The 24,101-nt window shown below is 31.1% G+C and overlaps 1 protein-coding gene across 2 annotated transcripts in view; it reads right to left on the bottom strand.

Moving 5' to 3' along the window:
• Positions 1–24,101, bottom strand: part of LOC113395457 (proton-coupled amino acid transporter-like protein CG1139) — a 225,368-nt gene that overhangs the window by 5,647 nt on the left and 195,620 nt on the right. The window contains exons 2-3 of one of the 2 annotated variants that reach the window (XM_064217564.1): positions 22,166–22,224; positions 2,209–2,328 (exon numbers count right to left, since the gene is read on the bottom strand). In XM_064217564.1, coding sequence (XP_064073634.1) covers positions 2,209–2,328; positions 22,166–22,209 — 164 coding nt within the window. In that variant the 5' untranslated portion in view covers positions 22,210–22,224. The remainder of the gene's footprint in view (positions 1–2,208; positions 2,329–22,165; positions 22,225–24,101) is intronic. The other variant, XM_064217567.1, reaches the window with a different exon arrangement.

The raw sequence follows: 24,101 nt of genomic DNA, 5'->3' as shown, positions 1-24,101 counted from the left end.
TCAAACACTTAAAAACATTTGTACTGTATACTGATTATTACTGCAGAGTACTTCAGCATTGACCCTACTCTAACATAACCATTATACATACCATATAATCAGAAACAATGAGATTTAGACATAAAAAAAATTACTACATTTGATATGCTCCTGACATACATATATATGTAGATGTACTATACAACGGATACGTACTATACAACATATTAAAAGTATTTTAAACGTTGCTTAAACATTGTAGTGTTTCTTAAATATTATCTTAAAACGCAAACAAAAGAACTGCACGTGTTTTCACAAGTTTAATTCGTAAAACGTGTCACTTGAACAACAATATTTATTATAAAAACATCTTCGTATTTTATGTTTAATGATTGTTGCAACTGTTAAGCAACGAATATTTTATATAGAATACGACCGTTTGATATAAAACAAATTCAATAATTTATTTTCTTTTTACAATGCGTATCTATTTAGTTTTTGAGGCTTGATTAGCTGGGGCTAGATCTTGATTAGAAGGGGCTGATCATGTAGAGATATCATCCTGCTGAAACCGGTTGCTATATTCATAGTCTTGATTAGTATATATATCTATACTATAGGTATATCGATTATTATTGTAGAGTTCGGCATTGATCCAACTCTATGTATACAGATTTGTATATTATGCAAAATCGTTTCATACTAATAATATACAGTCGAAAGCAAAATCTACATCAAAATATACTTCATTCAAGTAGGCTTTAACAAGCACTTTTATTGTAATTTTACAGAATTATGTTAAATGTAAGCTACCGCTCGTTTAGATACGTATATTTAGGTAATAAACACAGTTTTACTAAATAAATTATTTTTAAATATCAAGTACATAGTATACCCTCCTAATAGTAGGATAACTTTTATTATTATGATATCTTTGCTGTCTGTTATAATAAAATATTATATTATTTCGTTATTTTTTCATCAAATAATCAAATCTTCATCTGTCTTGTAATATATATACTTTACTATATATGCTATTTTTCTTTTGTCGTAGTTAAAGTTAAATTTAATTTCTTGTATTGTTTTCATTTCCTTTTCATAATATTTAGTGCGATTTTTATTTATTAGAACTCTCTACTATAAAATTAAGATTTTGACGATAAAAGAACTTACGTGGGAGGTATCGTTAGTATAATATTAAAATATATTAAAGTAAGCAATTTTTCGTAATAATCAAATTGCTATTTAATTAGCTCAGGCGCTATTGTTTTAAAGTAGAAGAAAGGATTTTTATTATTAGTATTTATTCTGGTAATATATTATGTAATACAATAAACACGAAATTTGTGAATGGTAGTTTTTTTATAAAATACTTACGGTGAACGGGCATGTATAGTCTAATGGCCTAATAGCGGTGATCAACGCCCATAGACATTGGCGCCGTAAAAAAAGTGAAAGTGTACTAAGCTTGGGAACTAAGTTATGTCCATTGTTCCTGTAGTTACACTGGCTCACTCATTCTTCAAACCGAAACACAACCAAGATGGGCTTGCACAAAACCTTAGCTTTATTTAAAGATTAAACGAATATAAAATATTTAAATATCATTTAAAATGTTCTCTCTCCTAAACCCATCGTCCTATAAACGTTCAATTTTTGTTTATATTTGTATTGAGTAATAAAATAAAACTTTAAATCTTGGATTGATTATCATGCTTTATAATACTAACAAATACGTTTATAATTAATCTTAAAACTAATTTGTGTATTTTGATTTTTGTGTCATACTAGGTTAAGGATTAATAAGAAAATTCCTGTTATTTTTTTTTTTTTCATGTTCATCAATCTGTCTTTTCCATGATACGTGATATTGGTACAACAATATTTTACTTATTGGCACAATTAGAAGCTATCTTTTTTATGGTATAGGTGATTTCATTTGATTTGATTTGCAATGCGCCACTAAGCTTCGGAACTAAGGTGTTAGGTCCCGCGATTCTGTAGTTAAATTGGCTCAATCGTTCTTTAAATCCGAACACACCAATAATAAGTACTACTGTTTAGCAATAGAAAATCTGATGAGTGGATGGTACCTACCCAAGCAGACTAACGCAAAGAACTACAACCAAGTAAGCGACTGTAAGCAAAGCAAGTATTATTTCATTCATAATAAATTCTTTGTACATTTTTGTAATATGTGCTCGTGTGTGTTTATGTGCAAATACTTACGAATTTGGATGTTCCACTTGTCTGTGTTCAAAAGGGTTGTACGCCTTTTCATTGGTTACTATATCCTTTGAATCTATGCTCAAAGTGGATTGAAAACCGGTATTGGTCGTCAGGTTTGATCTGAAATCAAATATTTTATATATTTAATTCTTTCTTTTTATACTATATTTAATTTATAATATATAATCGGCCGAAAAAATGGACCAACTCACGAAATATTGGTCACCAACGCTTGTAGACATTGGCGCTGAAAGAAATATTAACTCTTCCTTATATACGCCTATACTGGTAAATACCTTGGGAAATAAGAATTTATGTTTTTTGTGAATCTACACCTTCATTGTGTGTCATATTTGTTGAATATAAGCTTAATATAATATATAACATAATGTTATGATGAATAAATGAAAACTTACAAAATGAGTCACATGTCTGTTCTATGTCTTAATCAAAACGAATTATTAGGTATGTAGTTGTATAAAATTGTATTGCGTGGGGCAAATGGTAGAGTCGGTATGAGAAATAATTAAAACGAAACGGGATATTATTTGTATTTCATTTATTTTAGTATTATAAAGGTGTTTTTATATTTTTAATTAAAACGTAGTCTTTTCGTTCTTTATCATAATAAACCTATTCTTAAACAAAAATAATATATCATGTTATTTATTGTTTTTTTCTTCATTCTCGTGGTAAAAAAATCATAAAAAAATATTGCTTTGAATCAAAATCAAAATATACTTTATTCAAGTAGCCTTTTATGAGCACTTTTGAATCGTCATTTTATAAACTATTTTTGTATTTACCTTACTTAATTTTGTATTTGAAATGTTGAAAAAGATTAACTACTGATGAGTTACTTGCCGGTTCTTCTCGGTAGAATCTACATTTTGAACCAGTGGTAGTTTTAACTGTAATTCAACAGAAGAATATATAAAAGTATTCCATAAAAGCTGATATACATACTATTAATACAAGAAATAAGAATAAACTTGTACCCCCTACTTTCCGTTTGCATACGGTACAGAGAACGTTTTTGGGCAATGGTATACGCATATATAATAAGATACCGGGAAATGTAACCAATTTACCATTTACGAAATTTAAAAAGTTTTCAAAAGTGCTTATATGTGCCTACTTGGAAATAGAATATTTTAATTTTGATTCTATGTGAATTATCTACCTATTAAGTACCACAAGAATGAAGATTCAAAATGGATGTTAAAAAGCTATCGGAACTTTCTGTCTAGAACTTCTCAGTAACTTAAAGCTCAGAAGCTGGGAGTATTTTCGCTACAATACTTCGAAAAGCATGCCATCAATTTATAAGAGCGAAATAAAAGAGAGACCACCTTTTGTCCATCTCCATTGAGAATGGACCATCTGATCGAAACCTGTCGTCATAAGTTTTCTTAGTTGGATATAATACACGTAATCCTTGTGCATTAGATTTAAAGACCTAAACTGTAATAATATCTAGACAACCAACTACATCACAGTATATCATCTATCTTAAATAGATTAGATAACAATTTTAATTAAAAAAAAGAAAACTATATATATATATTTCAACTTAGTTCACATAGTATTAATCCTTATCAAAATTATTGTCATGAACGTGAAGTATTATTATTTTTATTTTCAACATTTAATGTTTCTCCTCTTTCGAGGGGGTTAAAACCTAAAACGCGGGCCACAGCCAAGCGTTAAGGAGTGTTTATATTAAGAACGTGGACGATGTAGTTGAAGATGTTATAAACTTTCGGGTGATACGGCAGGTGTTAAGAATTGTGGCTTTCTGGAGCATGTGGAGTATATATGTTGGCATTTGTAAGGTGTTCAGACTTTTTGTCAGGGATTTTGGTACGATACCTGTCGATGAAAGGACTATTGGGACTATGTGTACTATTTGTGCTTTCCATTGTGTTTTAATTTCTATGGCAAGATCTTGATATTTACTTAGTTTTTCTGATATTGTGGTTTGTATGTTATGTGAATTAGGAACAGCTATGTCAATCAGATAAACAACTCTATTGATTTTATCGTGAATGGTGATATCTGGCCTATTATAATGGATGGTTTTGTCAGTTATTATTGTTCTATCCCAGTAGATTTTATGGTTTCTGTTGTCTAATACACTTTGTGGTTTATATTTGTAGTATGGTTTAATTTCTGTTATAAGTTTATATTTGAATGCTAAATGTTGGTGTATGATTGCGGCCACTTGATCATGTCTATGCTTATAATCGGTTTGTGCGAGAGATTTGCAAGCCCCCGTTATATGCTGAATAGTTTCAGAGACTGTGTTACAATGTCGGCATAAGTCAGTTGGTTGATTGCGATCTTTCATGATGTACTTCCTATAATTACGTGTTGCTATTATTTGATCTTGAATAGCGAGCATAAAACCTTCGGTCTCAGGAAACAGTTCACCTCGTTTGAGCCATTCGTTCGACTTATCTTTGTCGACGTAGGGTTGGTTCAAATCGGCTAGATGCCTTCCATGTAGTGTTTTTCCGGCCCATGCCGACATTTGTTGTTGTATACTTATGAGGTTTTCATTTACTTGGGTGTTTTTGTCATGTAAGTTTAGTGGTGTAAGTTTTTTATCTATTTCTGTTGCGTGTTTATGTAAAGGTGAGTGTTCGGATTTAACATGGAAATATGCTCTGAGTGATAGGATCTGCTTATTGTGTAAGTTTTGTACGTCTATCAATCCTCTTCCTCCTTCTTGGCGAGGTAATGTGAGCCTCTGGATACAAGATTTTGGATGATGTTTCCTATTTTTAGTTAAATGTGTGTTTATTGTGCGTTGCAATTTTTTGATGTCGCTTTTTGTCCAATGTATTATTCCAAAAGAGTAAGTAAGTAATGGTATTGCATATGTGTTAATAGCTTTTATTGTATTTTTAGAGTTGAGATGTGTCTTTAATACGAGATTTAGTCGATGAGAGAATTTTTTAAGCAGTTCTTGTTTTATTGTCGTTTGTAAAATTTGCCTAGATTGTTTAAAACCAAGGTATTTGTATGTATCTTGTTCATTCATTGGCTCAATTTGTTCACCGGTTTCAAGTAGGTAGTTGTTGTTAGTAAATTTTCCTTTCGAAATTGACAGAATTTTGCACTTATCGACTCCAAATTTCATTTGAATATCTTTTGAAAACTGTTCAGTAATTTTTGCTAACTTAAACAAGGTGTTTTTTTCGGTTGAATAAAGTTTTATGTCATCCAAGTACATGAGGTGCGATAAGGTATACTGGGAGTTATTACTGTAAAGTGTAAATCCTTCATTGGTTTCATTCAATAAATGTGAAAGAGGATTGAGGGCCAAGCAAAACCACAAGGGGCTAAGAGCGTCCCCCTGAAAAATTCCACGTTGGATGCGGATTGGTACAGAAGTTAGAGATTTCATGGAAGATTGTTTTATTCTCAGTACAGTTTGCCAGTGTTGCATGGAATTTTGAAGAAAGGATATTAATTTAGGGTTTATTCTATACAGTTTTAAAACATATATTAACCAGCTATGTGGAACCGAATCGAATGCTTTTTGATAATCTATAAACATAGTATGAATGTCTGTTTTTGCTTTAGCGGCACTATTTAAAATGATTGCGTCAATAGTAAGTTGCTCTTTACAACCTTGACTATTTTTTCGACACCCCTTTTGCTGTTCGGCTAAAATATTGTATTTAGTTAAGTGTTTATGTACTTCTTCACTTATGCAAGCTGATAGAATTTTATATATGGTTTGCAAACAAGTAATTGGTCGGTATTTATCTGGATTTGTAATATCGTATTTGTCTTTAGGTATTAAATATGTGATTCCTTGTGTTATGTATTTCGGTAGTAAATGAGGCGATTGAATAAATATGTTTAAATACTTGTGTAAGTATGAGTGTGTGCTAGTAAATTTCTTGTACCAATAGTTATGAATATTGTCTGAGCCTGCGGCTTTCCAATTGTGTGTTCGTGTAATGACTTCTATGAATGTATCTATTGGTATGAGTTCAAACTGCATCTCTGGAATATGTGTAGTCGTTTCATTAACCCAGTCTGTGTGTTCATTATGATGTACCGGGTTTTCCCATCTGTTAGCCCAGAATTCACGAAATATTTCTAAAGGAGGTATTTCTAGATTTTGGTCAATATCTTTACCCGTCGATATTAAATTTCTATAGAAATTTTCTTCGTTGTTAGCAAATTTATTGTTTTGTACTTTACGGGCTGTACATGTCAAATACCTCTTGAGCCTGCTTGCTGTTGCATTGAGTTTCTGTTTCAAAGTATCTAAGAAGTGTTCTACTTGTGTGTTTGTGTTTTCATGTTGTGCGTGTGTTTGGTATTGTGTTTTGATGACTTCTACTGCAGCTACTACTTTTCGGTTTCTATTTCCCCTAATATATTGTGTTAATCTGCCTATGTTGGCTCGTAATTTCCCTATCTTATTTTCTAATCTTCTTTGCCAACTAGGTTTTCTAAATGATTTATTTTGATTAATGTTTAGGTTGCTTTGGGTTGAGAATGACATTCTGGCCCCATTACATTTAGCTGCAGTCCATGCTGCCGAGTAAATTATTGTTTGTAGAGTATTAAAATCAGTATCAGTGTTAACAAATTTTGTTAGTATCATTGTATTTATGTATTTTGTAATAAAACTAAACTTTTTAGATGTCTTTTGTTTAGGGATGTATGGTCTGCTAGTTGGTTCGGTACTAGAAAAATGTTCTTGAGCACGTAAGAATGTATTCTCTATTTCAAGGTTTACTTCTAAGGTAGTATCGAGTATAGATAGAGTGCTGTTGAGTCGTTCCATATCGTTAATAAAGTTGATCCCGCCTGTAGTTTCATCATCGATAGGTGTTGCTGTAGTAGAATTAGTGCATGTAAATGTAGTGTTTTGTATATTTCTAGATTGCAAGTTGATTTCTAAGTTGGATTTTAGTGTATAGTTGGGTAAATGGATGTTTTCAATGTTACTTTGTTCTCTTGTTTGTACCTGTTCATTATCTATGTTTTCGGCTAGCGTATGTGTAAAACGTAATTCATCAGCTACTTGTTGTTTAATTAGAGTTAATCTATCCTCTTTTATATATTTGTTATTTATTATGGCTCTCCTTTGATCTGCTAATCTTTGCTCTGTAATGTGTGCAAGCTCTGGGTGTAAATTTATAAACTCTTCGTGTAAACGTGTCCTATAAGCAGTCTTATTGGTCTCTAAATGTGTAACTCTGAAATATATTTTAATAATTGCTTCATTCCATTCATTTGTCCATTTCATGCGTCTTCCTGATAGTATCTTATTGGATGTTTGAAGATTTGTAGAGTTTTGTTGTACTTGGGTTTGGATAACTTGTAATTCTGCTTTAACTTCATCGTAAATCTGATCTATTGTTTCTTGTGCTAATAGTTTTTTTTGTATAATAGCTCTACGCTGGTCGCCAATTCTCTGTCTGCTTACTTCCATATGTGGATATTTGTCTATAAATTTGATATGTAATGAAGAAAGATATGAGTTTGTGTCTGTTTCTAAATTTGTAAGGTAAAGGTACGTACGCAGGATAAACTTATTCATTTCTGGACTCCATTTTTTACGTTTTTTAAAGTTACTGGTGATGGGCACGGGTTCTTTGACAAATATTGTCTCCTGCGCAACATCCGCCAGTTGTGCACCGTTTGATGATGAATGTGACGAAGACGCACACAAAAATGGCGCTGAAGATGGTATTGATGGAAATAGAGATATGGAGGATGAGTCAGAAGTCTGTGAGGTCTCTTCTTCTACCGACGGCTTATTTTCCTGTATATTTTTATTTATTTTGGACCTAGTTATCATATTATTCCCACGAGTAGCTGGGGACCTAACGGTCAATCACAGCAGAGCCCCGCGTTCACTGTGATAAGGGTAAATTAAATTAGAGGTCCCCTAGTCTCTAAAGTTCGCATACTTACGACTAAGCCCCCCCTTAGCCATGGAGCCCTCGGCGTATGCTGTTCCACCTTGGCTTGGGTTGTATCTCTCTTGGTCTGTCTTCTCATCTTAGGCCAATCCGACAGGAGTAGCTCTATCGGTATAGCCCTAAGAATCATTGAAGCGCGCAAGCCCCATCACGTCGGCAACGTAGAGATACGACGTTGGGGGTATTATTATTATTATTATTAAAAAAAATATTTCCAATTACATAGTGCTACTTGTCTTTTAATAATATTTATTTCAGATGACAAAAGTGCACACAAAAGATCCAATAAAAAACAAAACTTATCTATATACTTGTTATTGATTCTTAAATCTACAAGATAAATTACTTGTTTTTTTTATTATTGTCTTATTATTAATAAAAGAGTTAAAAAGTAACCACTGATAGCCTAAGGCGGCCTATCTTTTTAATGAGAAGGTTTAGAGCTTAATCCACGCTACTCCATTGAGTTTTAATAGATGTGACAGAATTTCATTGAAATTAGACACATTCAGTTTCTTCATGACCGAGCTCGAAATGAATTATAAACAAAAATTAAACACATGAAAATTCAGTATTACTTTTGTTATGATGCTTGCATTCTAACCACTGGGCCATCTCGGTAGAATAAAGTCTGTAGTATATCGCAATAATAACATTAATCTATTTATTCATATGTTGATTATTTTGGAATAAATTTAAAAATATCCTGGCTTTCATTTTTTATTGTAAGATGTATTTTAATATTTGTTTGCATATTCCTTTAAAAAAAACAACTCAACAGATTTTCATTTCAGCTTTTGTTTAAAAAGAACTCGAAAATTCAACCGTTTATTCAAGCCATTAACTAAATAAAGGAAATAACTTTGGAACCTTTTAGGTATATAAGTTTAACGAGCGAATGAGATATCATAATAAATATCTTTCCAAATGAGAGAGTCACGTGGCATTCATCACCCTTAGTAGTATTATATCAAAAACGAATTCCAATTCATAGATATTCAAAACGAGTATTAGAAATAAATTTACGCAGTATTGATTCAGAGATGATGAGATGCAAACGCCCGGAGAATGCGAAGCATAGCAATTGATGGTTATTGACAATATATATATATATATCTATTTACAGAAAACCAATTAATAAATATGGAGTAAATGTTATTAAAATAGAGTTTTGTAATTCAATCTAGGTGGTTGTGTGATCCTGTTATACCCACCGAAGAGACGGAGTGGTTACTAATAGATTTTTTGTCGACATTTCGATGATTAGGGCGCGAGCGTGTCCCACATACCCCACTCCAAGTGGGCGAAACGCTTAAAGCGTTTTCCAACCAGAAAAAGGAAGATGGGTAGAAAGCCATGGCGAAGAGATGGCAATAAAATCAGCATATCCACACGAATCATGTTATTATTTTATAATAATCAGATACTTATGAACAAATACTAGACATTACGCACTCACGCAAGCAAAGATATCCTGCACTTATTTAAATATCATGAAATGTTTTTAAAACTATGTATTATGCCGCTTTGAAGCAACGTAAAAAGATACACTTCTAATCGTTTCTTCGAAAGAAGAAGAGCACTTAACCTATCAGTGCGTTAGAAAATTTGGAGCCTGATAGTATTTTCACTTTTCATTTGTCTTTCTTGCAAAGCGTTTATCGTCACTATTTCTACAATATGCTACAAAGTCAAATTATTTTCCAATTATATTTATTAAATATTCGATTTTCAAATAAGCAGCTATCTTTCGTGATCTTCGCTTGATCTGCTTTTTAATTTCCTACTAGTAATAACATCGAATTTAGCTCTGACAATTTCTTCGAAATTAATTTTTCATAACTAACATATCGGAGTCTTCGTATATATATATGTGGTAAAACTATATGTCCATGTATGTATATGAATATCAAATTTATTCGCATTGGGTCATGGGCAAGAGGACGCATTCTAAAAAATAAATTCCCAAAAGTAAAGCCATTATCTTATTCAAGCCAGCAACACCGGAACTTGTTGCCAAGTATGACAAAATGTATCGACTAATTATTTTAAGGAGAAAACTATTCCAACGTACAATTTATTTACGTATTCTTTCCTCATTCTCAAGGCTATAAAAGCGATAATAATCGATTAAATTAATTTCCTAACAACTTCAATGGTAAGTTAGATCGATGTTAAGTCAAGCGGAACGTCAATAGAAAATAAGTGGATTTTCACATTGACAAATGTATTCATAAAACACAGTTCCGCTCCAGTGATGTCAATCAGAACATACTATAGAATTAGTCAAGGTCAATAGAAAATCTGATTGAGGTCAGCATTGATTACGTCTATTGGATTAAATTCAAAAGAAATAAATCGTATAGTTGACGAAAGCTAAGCGTCTAATAATCTATATTGTGAGATTATTGAACCTTATTATAAGAATCACACATTCCGCAATCCATTTTCCGAACGGATAGATTTACGCAGAACTGCCTTGACAAAAAAAAATATCATACTCGACTGTTGATTCAAATAGGCTTTACTTTTGGCTTTGTATTTAAATCACTAATGCGACCGTGTTCAATGGGTGTCGAGTCGAATTATAATAAAAATAGTATTACTCGAGCGTAAAACTTTTCTTTTAACGTTTTATAAGGGATATAAAAAAGGTCACATACATAGATTAGATTACCATAGACACATTAAATATTTATTATATCACAAAACAGTAATGTTTTGTGTTTCTCCAATACAAGGATGCAGTATAATTACAAGTACAATCGAAATAATATAATACTAATAAGAGTAATGATATTTAATCCTCAAACTTTCGTGAAATACCAGAAACCAAACCAAACCATCTGTCGTGTTTTCGTCTGTATTGTTTTCATAACATAGAATTAATAATTTCACAGTAGTGCTATTTATTTGGGCTTATTGCTTATTGGGGCTATCTAGTGTGGGCAGGAATATGTATATTATTTGTATGATTTTGTGTAAAGTATTATATTAGGTTAATATATTGATCTTAAAGCTCTTTAAGATCTTGTAATAGTCATAATAGAAAATACAACCACATTGATCTGTTTAAAAATAGTTTAAGTAAATTTCATAATCTTGTGAAAAATACTTATTAGTAATTAACCATAACCATATTACGTTAAAATTTTACTTTGTCATAAATAGTTATATTTTATGTAACATCAAAATTAGTCCACTTCCCTGTTAAAACAGTAGTAGAAACTTAACTGGCATAAGTGTTAAAATATGATTATTATATTAAGTTGTTATAAACGATATGCTGTATGTTTCCCTAATAAATATAAATAAATAAATATAAATTAACTAATTTCGGCCGTAAATTCCAGTAAATCATGATCCGAAGCTAGGTCATTCGATTAACGCGGCATTTCGTACATCTCGTGCATTCTACCGTGATTCTTCAATGAGATCTCGTTTTTCACATATCACATACGTCTGTGAGCGCTGTTCGCTAATACAGATTCATTCTCTTTTGGGAGAATAAATTAGAAAAGACAGGAATGATTCAGTGTATTTTCGAAGCGTGAAAACGAATTTTAGAAGACTAATACGTAATAAATATACAGCCTTAAAGAAGTAACGTTAGATCAAATATGCAGTTGAAACAATAAAAAAAACAGTCAAGACAATAAGATAATTAAACGAATTCGTTTTGACTTTGAATATCGTGTGAATCGAAGTTCTAATTAAAAATATTTTGCTTATATTTGACTATTTTGAATTATGTATGCATATTGTAGGGTTTTATAAAATAACAAAATAAAAACAAATAAAAAAATAATAAGTTAACTGGCTTTGGAACATAAATAAAAAATATAATAAATATGGCATCCGATCTTTTTTTATCTTTTGATTTGATGAGAACGGATATTAAAATGTATTTTCATTTGAAATTAATTTATTGTTTCATATTTTTTTATCATCATTAAATAGATAGTAAGTGGTCATCACTACCCATAGACACTGGACTGTAAGAAATATTAATCATTCATCATATTACCAATGTGCCACCAACCGTGAACACTATGATATTATTTTTGCCTGTAGTTACAATGGCATTTGATTATATGAATTATGGACTAGTACAACAAGGACAACTTGGCCAAGTTATATACTATGTTATTTATGATTATTTTATTATGTTAATTTTTATTTACGTAATAAAATTTTAAAATGTCTAGCTGAGATTCAAGGCTCAGTCGAAACTAGGTCTAATATGATACGTAAATGTTGACCGAAATTCTTTATGGAACGTAGATGAGCATAGAGCTAAACGAGAATGTTTTTCCTAAGTGGATTTATTTTGTATAGATTTTTTGTAAATTAGAAATATGGAATTGGCAGTATTCTGTTATGAGTAATTTCCATTACAGCGTTTTAAAAATATGAACCAAGATGCTTATATTTTCGATGAAAGTTCATATAAAAACGGTTTGATTAGATCTGATGGGATATCCCATCGAGTTTAGGATTATTATATTAATTAATAGATTAACGCTAAAAAATATATCTTGTCTTGCTTATAGCGCTTCTCTAAGTTTAATAAAAGATTAAACCAACGCGAAGCCGGGACGAGTCACTCAATTCAATAAGACTTAAAATATTAACCGTCTCTAAGTACTTACCTACCCGAATATCCCATAAAGCTGGACACGCATATGGCAGAATTTTATCCTAAACATGTATTCCTCGCAAAGTTTCCGTTAACCCTCAAGTACCATTAAATTTAAAAAATCATGTTATAAAATTAATTGAAATAGATTTATGTTGTATGTACATATACATGTTAGAGTTATTTCTTTACACATTGTATAACTATAATTTATTAGAATGATTTAATTAATAATATGTCGATTGACTATTTTTAGAATATGTTGTAATGTAGTTTAATTTTTCACGATTAATACTGGCCGGTAAGAAAAGGAATGTCAAGAAATCGAACGCGGCGGCAGTGTTTTGTTATAATTCTAAAATAATTAGATTAAATTTTTTAAAATGATTAGAATTATAGGCGAGATTTGGATAATACGGGATGTATTGTGAAACACGGATTAGTGGATAAAATAAATGTGAATATGTGTGTGTGTGTGTTAATAATTTAATCTGGAAGTATATCGTTGTTTAAACTTGCGACCATCCTAAGATATAGTATTGCTATAATACTATATATGTATATACTGAAATTACATGAATAACAGTTATTATATATTTATATTGCATTTCAAAACACACATCAATTTTAAATATTTTTATACAGCCTGGGGATACGCTTCGGCGCCTATTGTATGTCGATAGTACTAAGCCGGAAACTTTCACGCCAGCGCTAAGTGAATAATGCTTCAACTCAATCTTATAAACAATACAACAGTCAGTACGAAAATGAACGAAAATGAACACTGTTCTTTAAAGACAAGATTTATTTTATATCAAATGTAAGCACGCAATAATACTATCTAACAAAACAAATGACTAATTTTCGAGATATAAGTACATAGTTATCTTTTGTCAAATGTCAAAATTTGAAGAGCCATACTATTATATCACTGCAGTCAAAAGATAAAGATTTGCCAGTTATGTAATAAAAACATTGAATTTGAGTTTGATTGTATTATTTTTATCAAAAATTCGGGTCGAAAACGAATTACTCAAAGTTTATTTTTATAGACGCACTGCTGAGCTACTTCCTCTTCTTCCTTTCAATAGAAGGTCAAGAGCTAATTTCAGGCTATTCTATTGAGGGTTAGTTGATACACATGTGGCAGGATTTTCTCGAAATCACGATGTTTTCCGGCACCGACGAACACGAGATGAAGCATAAACATAAATTAAGTACATAGAAATTCAGTGGTGCTTGTCTGGGTTGGAACCCACGATTATCGATTTCGATGAAATTATACACATGCAGGTTGTGTATAATTTCAACGAAATTCTGCCACATCTGTATTCCACCAATCCGCACTGTAGCAGTGTGGTGGAATATGCTTCAAAATCTTCTCCTCAAAGGGAGAGGAGGCCTTAGCCCAGCGGTGGGAAATTTACAGGCTGTTAATGTATATTCACAACCAAACACATTCTACATTCATTCCGGTATGGCAAATCCGACAGGATAGAAAATTATAGAGGGATACGTGCCAAACGGTTTCATGTCCCGAGGCGCAGATTGGCTGCTACTAAAAATTCTTAAGAGAAAAATACAATAACATAACATACTTGACTGAAGAAAATCAAAATATCTATTATATATATTATTTCACTATTAAATCATAGTATTTGAACATCAAAGATAATAATAGTTTGTTTTACTTTAACAGAAACTATCAAGTACTGTATTCTAAACTAAGTTTGCTTAACTTAATCATAATAAATAAACGAACTGGAAAACTACTTCACAACATTTTGAAGTGAAGATAAAAATACAAACTAACTAGTCAGCTTACGAAAAAAACTCCTAAGAGCTGATATTTCTTCACTTTCCTCTCGTGATTAAAACGATTTAATGTCCCTCATAAATATTTCATTCAAATAAAAGAATACGCAAACCCAGTACCCTCATAATAAATAATATCCAAATCTAAGTTTAAAATCGTGGAAATAATCTATACAGTAAATAAACAAAAGTATTATATTACCGATGGCATAATAATAGCAACAAAATTACCGTACTGTATTTTCATTCAAATATCTAAACAACTAAATTAATTTTGGCTACAATAAAGTATTTCTGTTCTCTACGTTTCAACGCTTTCAAATAAATTATTACAAAATAAAACAATAGAATTAAACATTAGTTTTTGTAAAAAAATATACATTTTTTTACTAAGTATTCATTTGCCTCAAATTGGTCGTAATTAATTTTTTTATTGAAACATATTGCTACCGCGCGAAAAGATAACCAAGTGCCCGCGTAGGGCAACACCATTTTTATTTACATTACCATTTAATACTATAATAAAAAGTTCAAATTAGATTTACGAATTACGATCAACTTCTCTGGGATAAACGAGTGAAACGGAACGTAAACATATGATTTTTCGAATGCAATAATTTTATAAGAAAATATTTATTTTAATGTAACACTTATTATTATTGAAGAGTACTACAGGGTGAATAAAATGATATATAAATCGGTTGTCTGGAAGTGGCTTAATAAATTTAAAGAAGTTCCTAATCGATTGATCTAAAATTATTATTGAAGTTGAAATGTTATGATAAGATTTTGACTGCAAGTAATAAGCTAGCGAGTCATTATTTTAACAGTGGTTGGATGATAATTTGCGTTGTATGAATCCGTCCCGACGCAGCGACATAATAAGCTAGAAGCCTTGAGGAGCAGGATTTAGTGGAGCATTGACAAGTCGTTACTTTACTTCTTACGAAAGGGCGAAGTTAAATAAAATGTTGTATAAGACATTAATATTAATATTGTATTAATTGTATTATTGTATTAATGTCAATATTTTATATTGTAAATCAAGGACGCAGGACGTAAAGGATTTTTCCCGACAAATAGGGATATATTTTTTTCTTTTTCTTATGTATCAAATTCTTAACGCTAATTAATATAAGCCGTGTAACAATGATATTACTCTGAGATTTTTAATCTTATACTATTTCATTATTAACATTCTGACTTTATATCGCAACTTATAATAACCTTCTCATTTTCCTCATATTTAATATTTATTTTATTCGATTTCATTTATAAAATTGTATAAATTAATTATTAATATAATTAAGCATGGGATCCATTGCCATTTTAATTTGCCAATTCTTATTAAAGTTTCTTTTTTATACAGGAAGCCGGCCGAGCAAATGGGCCACCTGATGGTAAGTAGTCACCACCGCCCATACACAATGGCGCTGTAAGAAATATTAAACATTACATCACCAATGCGCCACCAACCTTGGGAACTAAGATGTTATGGCTTGTGGCTGTAGTTACATTGGCTCATTCACCCTTCAAACCGGAACACAACAATGCTAAGTACTTCTGTTGGGCGGTAATCTGATGAGTGGCTGTTTCCTACCCAAACGGGCTTGCACGAAGCCCTGCCATCAAATAATATATTTTATACTATTTCTTTTAGGGGTATTTAGTGCGCAATCGTGTATTTGCTTAAGATCAAAATCCGATGGGACGGCGAATTGGACGGCTTACGCTTTCCGAAGCAAACAAATGAAAACACTGTGCGTATTCATACACACACTCTCTGACACACACACACACACATTTTTTAAGTGTATTATTTTACTTTTTGTTTACATTTCTTTTTTTATATGTAATTTTGTTTTTTTATAACACTTTTGAAGTTGTTCCCTATTTAGAAATATAATGTGCAATGAATTGTTGAGGAATCGCTGACTCAGATATGACAATTTACATTAGTTTCGGGGTCAGAGCTCCGGTACCAGTGATGATAATGTGAAAGCTAGATTTATTTAATAAGCATAAAAATTGTGTACATTGATTTTCTTGGGTGTGTGGATAAATAAATTATTATGATTATTATTATTATTCTATCTTTGATAATTCGGTAGGGCTTGTACCGAACAAGTACGCTTTTTATTTCGCTTAAAATTTATTTACCTCGCACACACTGGTCTTGGCTACGGATGTTTATACATTGAAATATTTACAATTATTTAAGCGAATACACACTTCCGCATGTAGAAGATAAAATTTAGTGTTATTTTAATAAGTTTTGTAAGTTATATACATTAATATTTAGCATTTTATAAGAAGTCACGATCACTCAAAATAAGATGTTGTAGATATATCTTTATTCATTTAAAATTTCTAGTTCAGTTACTGTATAATGTTTATTTATATAAGAATTGATGGTTTATTTTAAAAAGTTAAAATACTTACTGTACAAAACCACTATAGCGTGAAAGGCAAGAATGCTACCAACGTTTCACGTGGAACCGCAAATCGGATTCTCTGAGCGAAAATTTTATCCACCCTCATGACATTAGGAGAGATAATAACGTGAGATTTCATTTGTTTTAAAAATATTTTTGCACGAGGTCAACCTTGGAAACTACTGAGTGTTCCAACTGATAATGGAACACAGACATTATTTGGAATTAAAGACGAATATTTGCGTCATTTGCTCGCTTTAGCAATTCCGCTGACACTTTCGGCTTTAACATTCTTTCCTTGATATGAAAGGCAGGAATATTACTCGGTGGTAGGGCTTTGTGCAAGCCCGTCTGGGTAGGTTCCACCCACTCATCAGATATTCTACCGCTAAACAACAGTACTTAGTATTGTTTTGCTTATGTGTTATGGGTTTGAAGGGTGAGTAAGCCAGTGTAACTAGGCACAAGGGACATAAAATCTTAGTTCCCAAGGTTGGTGACGCCTTGGCGATGTAAATTTTGCTAACAGCGCCATTGTCTGTGGGCGGTGGTGACCACTTACCATCAGGTGGCCCATATGCTTGTCCGCCAAAATATGCCATAAAAATGTGTCAATAAAAACAAAACAACTGTGAATCTACATAATATAAGCGTAAACAAGACAGATAGTTTAGACGATACCTTTTGACCTACAATGCAAAGCGTATTTGAATATAAAAAATATTTTACGAGGGCAGTACACTCGCGCAATTTTCAATTTGATTGATTCAAACTCAACAAAGCAATAATATTTGTAGTTCAAAACATAAATCACCATATAAGATTTTTTGTTTTAAAAAAAAGAGAGTGTTCCCTGTAGAAGGAATTTCTCATAGTCAATAGTGATATCCTCACTCCTAACACGAATTTTTATGCTTAAATGGAAAGTTAAATAGGAATATTAGAAGTTCTTTAGATCGTGAAATCTCTTTTGTTTTTTTTTTAATCCAAGTTTTTTAGGATCGTTTTACTTTTTACTTTACTAGGCGGCCCTATTACTTAAATTTCTAGGCACTGCTTCCTTAACTCAATATTCTCGCATAAACAAATACTCACTGCAATAAATAAAACGTATTATATAATGTACTTTAATATTTTAATTTTATTGATGATTTTTAGTCGACTTAGTGATCAATAGTGTGCGTGACATTTTAAAAATTACAACTATAAAGAGATAGGCCTTTTTTGATATATTCAAAGCGATTAGCTTTGCTATGTACTACAAATAGTTCTTGATTGATAAATCCTTATGTATTATTTAACACTATTCCACTTAACTACTGAGTATTGTATTTAATTTAAATTCTATGTTCTGATAATGTACGTATATCGGCTCTTACAGCGCAATTATTCCACGAATCCATAATGAATACCATTGATGTAAATTCAAGGTCATATATATATTTAATTATATAGGTAAAATTTATTTTGATTCATTTATATATTATATTACATTAACTTCGTATTAACGCTTTTATTATTTGCAAAGATTTAGTTTAAGTCTCACGTCGACGGCGATTAATTAAAATTATGCAAAATGTCAAGACCGGTAACCGCTGATAAAGATACTGAATATATTTATTTCTGACCTCAAATCCTTTTACGACAATCAATAATATATTAACGGGTACAAGGCCATTGGTATTACTAGTGTTTTATATAAATGATCTATGTATGAATTGAGTTATTCAAAGTCTGTCCATTGTGAAAACGTTGTCATCTTGAACGTATTAAGCATTTTTAGGAACATAATCCTCTTTTTTGTTATTTCGTTAAACTGCTTTGTTCTTCATTGTTTGCTCTTATTAAGGGGACAGTACGTTTGCAGATCATAAAATTATAGGATCGAGTCGTATACCAATAAAAGTTTATGTTTTTTTTTCCATCGAAACAATCTCATTGGAATTACGGCGTTAAAACTTAGCAGTATTACACTCTCGCGGATAGAAAACCGTTATATCTTTGCCAAATACCGGAATTATGAGAGAGGAAAAAAATATATGTGCCTGAAACAGTTTGCGTATTTGTGTACTTCCCGTTGAAAATAGTAGCTACGGTTTGTCACGGCTTGAAGGACAAAGTCATACATCAAACAAGTTGTAGTGGAGACGACAATATATATTGAGACTTCTTTGTACGTGTGGTTATTAAAAAAAAATTAGCGATCATCTAACCACAGAAAGTAGCCTAATCATAGGAACACAATAATAATAATACGTAGGTATGTTAAATTAAATTAAATTCTTAGTTTTATGACCAACAGGGCACATATTATTTCGCCAATGTCACGTAGGAATGAGAACGAAATTGATCGGTACGGTTGAGAAATAGATTTGTTACACGTGTTAATTCCTTTGTTTTTTTTTTTCTTTTCATATCTCTAATACTTTGTAGGACAATGGAAACGCTTTAACAAAAGGTTCCTAAATATTTCAGAGGATTTTACATGAAAAAAATGTACAAGTCCCTCGTGTTATTATGAGACTACTTGACTGGTCACAACTTGAGTATTTAAAATGTATGCCGATTTATTTTGATCGGAAAATAAGACCATCACTTCGAATCGATGCTGTATTTTTTAAAAATTAATAATAAGAATAATATAATGCCTTTATGTAATGATTAGTCCATTGAAATGTTACAATTTTAGAGTCAAACTGAACATTTTCTAGAGGACGCAATTTTATTTGTGGCACATGTAGGGGGGTCAATACAACCTTAACCCCAAGTTTGTGAGGTTGCCGCCCTTGTCTCCCGCCCGTCATCTTGAAAAAAGTGGTGGAAACATATTTTTTACTATATCTCCGAAACTATTAATTGTACGGAAAATTTGTGAAAACATAATTTGTAGCAAATCGTTGTGGCTAAAATTATGTTTATGTGACTTTTTACCATAAACTTAACATTTAAAAAGTTATAAGCAAAAAAGTGAGATATTTTGCTCAAAAATTTCCTTTTTTGTTTAATGACTTTCTGTTCATTTTAGCACAAAATTAGATCAGAACAAATTTATAGAGCATCTCTTTCTGAAAATTTTGCTCTATAAATTTTTCATTTTGGTCAATTTTAAACGCTGTTACAGCGCTCCAAACTCGATCAGGTTCATCAATGCTCATGATAACTTAGCCAAAACATCATGTTTACCTTACTTTTATGATCTCTAGTTTTCTCAAAAAATCATCTGAAGGTGGATAATTATTCGTTTCATAGCGCCTTGATCGTATATCTTCCAAAAGGGAGGCAATCAATTAAGGGAGACTCCCTGGAGGCTAAGTTATCATGAGCATTGATTTATTTATAAATGTTACATTTCAATGGACTAGATATTGATTTTGAATTCATGTCACCTCGAAAACAAACGAGACGAACGCCTGTTGGTATTAAATCATAAAATAAGTAACAGTTATTTATTACCACATATTGAAAGCATCTCTTTAAATTTTTGTATTAAGTTAGGTTATTATGGTATTTCTAGGAATTCAACTTTCGTATCAATTTTTCTTTCTGGTTTGGTACCCATAGACTATATAAATTCTAAAAATTTAAAGATCTAAAATGTATCCACTGACTATGGGATGAAATGGAAGCGACGATGCGTTGCGGACTCTCCCGAAATGAAAAATTCATGTTGCGAATAATTACTGCAGCGTTTATGAGGCGTCAGTATTTGATGTCGAAAAATGTAATGTTATTCTATATAGAATAAAGGCATTTCATATTGTGACTATGCGTGGAAATTTGATATTTAACTATATTTTTTTAATTATACGTTAGAAAACAATAACTGCCAAAAACAAAGAGAAACTCATTGATCGCAACAAACCGTAGGAACTAAGATGTTATAACCCATTTACCTGTTACACTGGGTCACTGAACACAACAGTACTAAAAAATGCTGTTTGACGGTAGAATATCAGATGAGAGTGTCACAATATACTGTTGACAATGTATTTTATTAGTAAAAAAGAGTAACCAGTTTCTTTCTTCTTAAGGGAATTTAAATTTGGAACGAATGGTGGCTTTACACTTCGTCGAATCCTGTATTTTTTAAAATTTAAATTAGGTGATGGCTTGGCAAATGGTGGTCAGCATTGCCACTGTAAGAAATTCCATCATCAATCTTGGAAACTACTAAGTTATATTAGACCGTTTAATAAACACAGCATTCAATTTACATAAGACTCCAATTGAAAGACTCCATAAATATTTATTTCATATTTTTTTTAAATGTATTGAATTTAATGAAAACATCATAGAATCGTTATGCCGCGACGTTCTTTTACAGCCGACTTCATTCTTTATACTTAAAATATGCGAGATATAAGAAACGTGTACGCACACATACACCCACACACATACACACTCACGCACTCTCGCATAAAAACGTAGTCCTTTTAACTTTTATAACGCAAAATGAAGACTTACAATCCACATAATATGCTGTTGCAAAATGATATATTTCTGATAAACTTTAGTGATCAATGTTTATATTCGAATACTTAAGTTCTCTTTGCATAGTTTTTTTAAAAAAATTAATTAATCATATTGTTGTTTTTATTATAAACACAATCACGCTAAGAGCATAACTTTGTATGGCACCAGCTTGAAGTCCACCATCTGTTCCTAGCAATTACTCTGAATTCACTTACAGAAGTACCCACTAAGAACAGTGAGTATACCGAAATGGTCTGGCGATAATTAAAATGAAGGTCCAAATATACGGTTATCATCTCTGGTATCGGTTTTTAATTTCAACTAGTTTTAATAGCTAAGCTAATTGTCTTGTATAAATATAATTATTTTACATTTTTGGACTGGATGGACTGACGAATGGGTTATCTGATCATCAATTCTTCGACTCACCATATATTCTACCGCCAAACAGTAATATTGTATTGTTGTAATCCGGTTTGAAGGGTGAGTGAGCCAGGAGATGTAAGGTAAAGTTAAAATTTCTAACTTGACCAATGTCTATAGCCGATGACTAGCCACTGGCTTATTTAATAAAATAACTTTACGGGTGTCATTTCCAAACATTTCTTACTCTATATGCATACATTCGAAATACTTACGTTGAATTGAAGTTATCCACTGGCTGTTTTTCTTTCGCCGCCATTTTGCCGAAATATCTGAAATACGAAAGGTAAATTAATAAAAAAGAAATCACATTTTCTATGTAAATATAGAATTTGTAATTAAATTGTTAGCAAAAATATTCTTAAATTAAAAATATTATTAGCTTTTGTTGATAAAAATCATCTGATCAAAGTATTTATTAAGTTTTTTTTTTGATCGAAATAAACAAAAAAATATAAAATTAAAAATATAATCCGACTAAAATAGGAGTTAATTAAAAACTAATACATCTTGGTTACGAAACTTCACGAAGTTCATATCGTTTCATAAGATATCATATGAACTTTTATTTAGTTTTTTCATCAAACATTTGTAAAAGCATTTATCATTGTTATTTTCGTTTTAATATAATGATGTTAATAATAGTATCTTTGAATAAGGAATATTTTAGAATCCATCCAATATTATAAAAAAATGATTTAAAACTGAAATATCTTTTTTTACATTTAAATAGACACTTAGTATTTATTTATAATCTTTGAGCACGAGACTCCCTTGGCATGTTTTTATCAAGGAATACCTATAGTTACGTCATAATTTATGATAACAATAAAATAAATGTACACAATATGTATTTGGTTTTGGCAGAATTTGCATACAATACATTTGCATTTTATTGTATGGAATTTATATTTTTTTAAAAGAGTAACTGTAGTTATGTTCTTGAGAAATAATTTCAGAGGAATCATCTTACACTGGTGGAAGCTATTATTTCATTTAATTTCGTACTATGACGTTCGAAAGTGCCAACTATTGCTATAACTATGTACTTAAATTCGAATTATTTATATTAATATTTTCATTTTAGTTAAATGAATGAATGAATATATTTATATAATTATATATTTCTCGATACAGTAGGTAAATCTAATCAGCTAGGTACATATATTATCATACGTCTGCGGAGAAAACCTAAAAAAGGGAAGAGAGAGAACATAAAAAGATAAATCCTGTACATCAGGTCACCAGACCTCCCCTCAGCCCTCATTTGATACAATATCATTGGTACTTGATCATAGTAAATCATATGAAATAGGTAAATATAAGGTTTGTTTATCTTTTTTTGTAGTTTATAAAAAATTATTTTTAAATTTTTGTAGTTTAAAAAATAGAATAAAAATAAAAATAGAGCGATGGATATATGTAGGCTATATTTCGTTATTTAATATATATATATATAATTTTAATCCCCGCTTCTGGGCTAAGGCTCAAATCGAGACAGAAATAAATCAAATACTTAATAATAACACAGAGGTTAAAAATAAGGATGTTTATTTTTAATTGCTTATAATGAGGTCAAAATCTTTCATGACTCTTTTTCCTGGTGCTGACGTATAAAACTACTGAACGTATCGGTTATAGTACGACTATAACAAATTGACGCAGAATCGTCCGTTGATATAATAATCATATAAATAACCTATAATCATAAGGTATTGTCATTTTTGCAACGTAAAGCGGGTGGATAACAGCTGTTACTTTATTCAAGTAGTATTCAAGTAGCCTTGGACGTTATCTTAAGCTAATCAATTGAATCTGAGATCAGAAACGGTGAACACTTCACTATCTCGCCTATATCTCAAGTTTAAGAGTAAATAAGAATACGAATGAAATGTTACAAACATTCGAAATATAATCTTTTTCAGATAAAAAGTGAAGTATAACGAAAACATGCTCGTTATATTTCACACGAAATAAAAAATTGTGACAAAAAACACTTAAGTTGAACATTCTATAAGACATAACTAATGACGTAATTTCAGTCGATACTGATTTGTTGGGGGTTTGGTGCTGGTATTAAGAATAAAAAATACCCAATGTGCGATTTCAAACTATGATCTAACTCTGTGATAAATTTCATTCGAATCCGTT

The sequence above is a fragment of the Vanessa tameamea genome, chromosome 3, assembly GCF_037043105.1.
Source record: "Vanessa tameamea isolate UH-Manoa-2023 chromosome 3, ilVanTame1 primary haplotype, whole genome shotgun sequence".
Classification (NCBI taxonomy): Eukaryota; Metazoa; Arthropoda; class Insecta; order Lepidoptera; family Nymphalidae; genus Vanessa; species Vanessa tameamea.
Note: the sequence above shows the minus strand (reverse complement) of the source record. Positions and strands in the feature narration are given on the sequence as shown.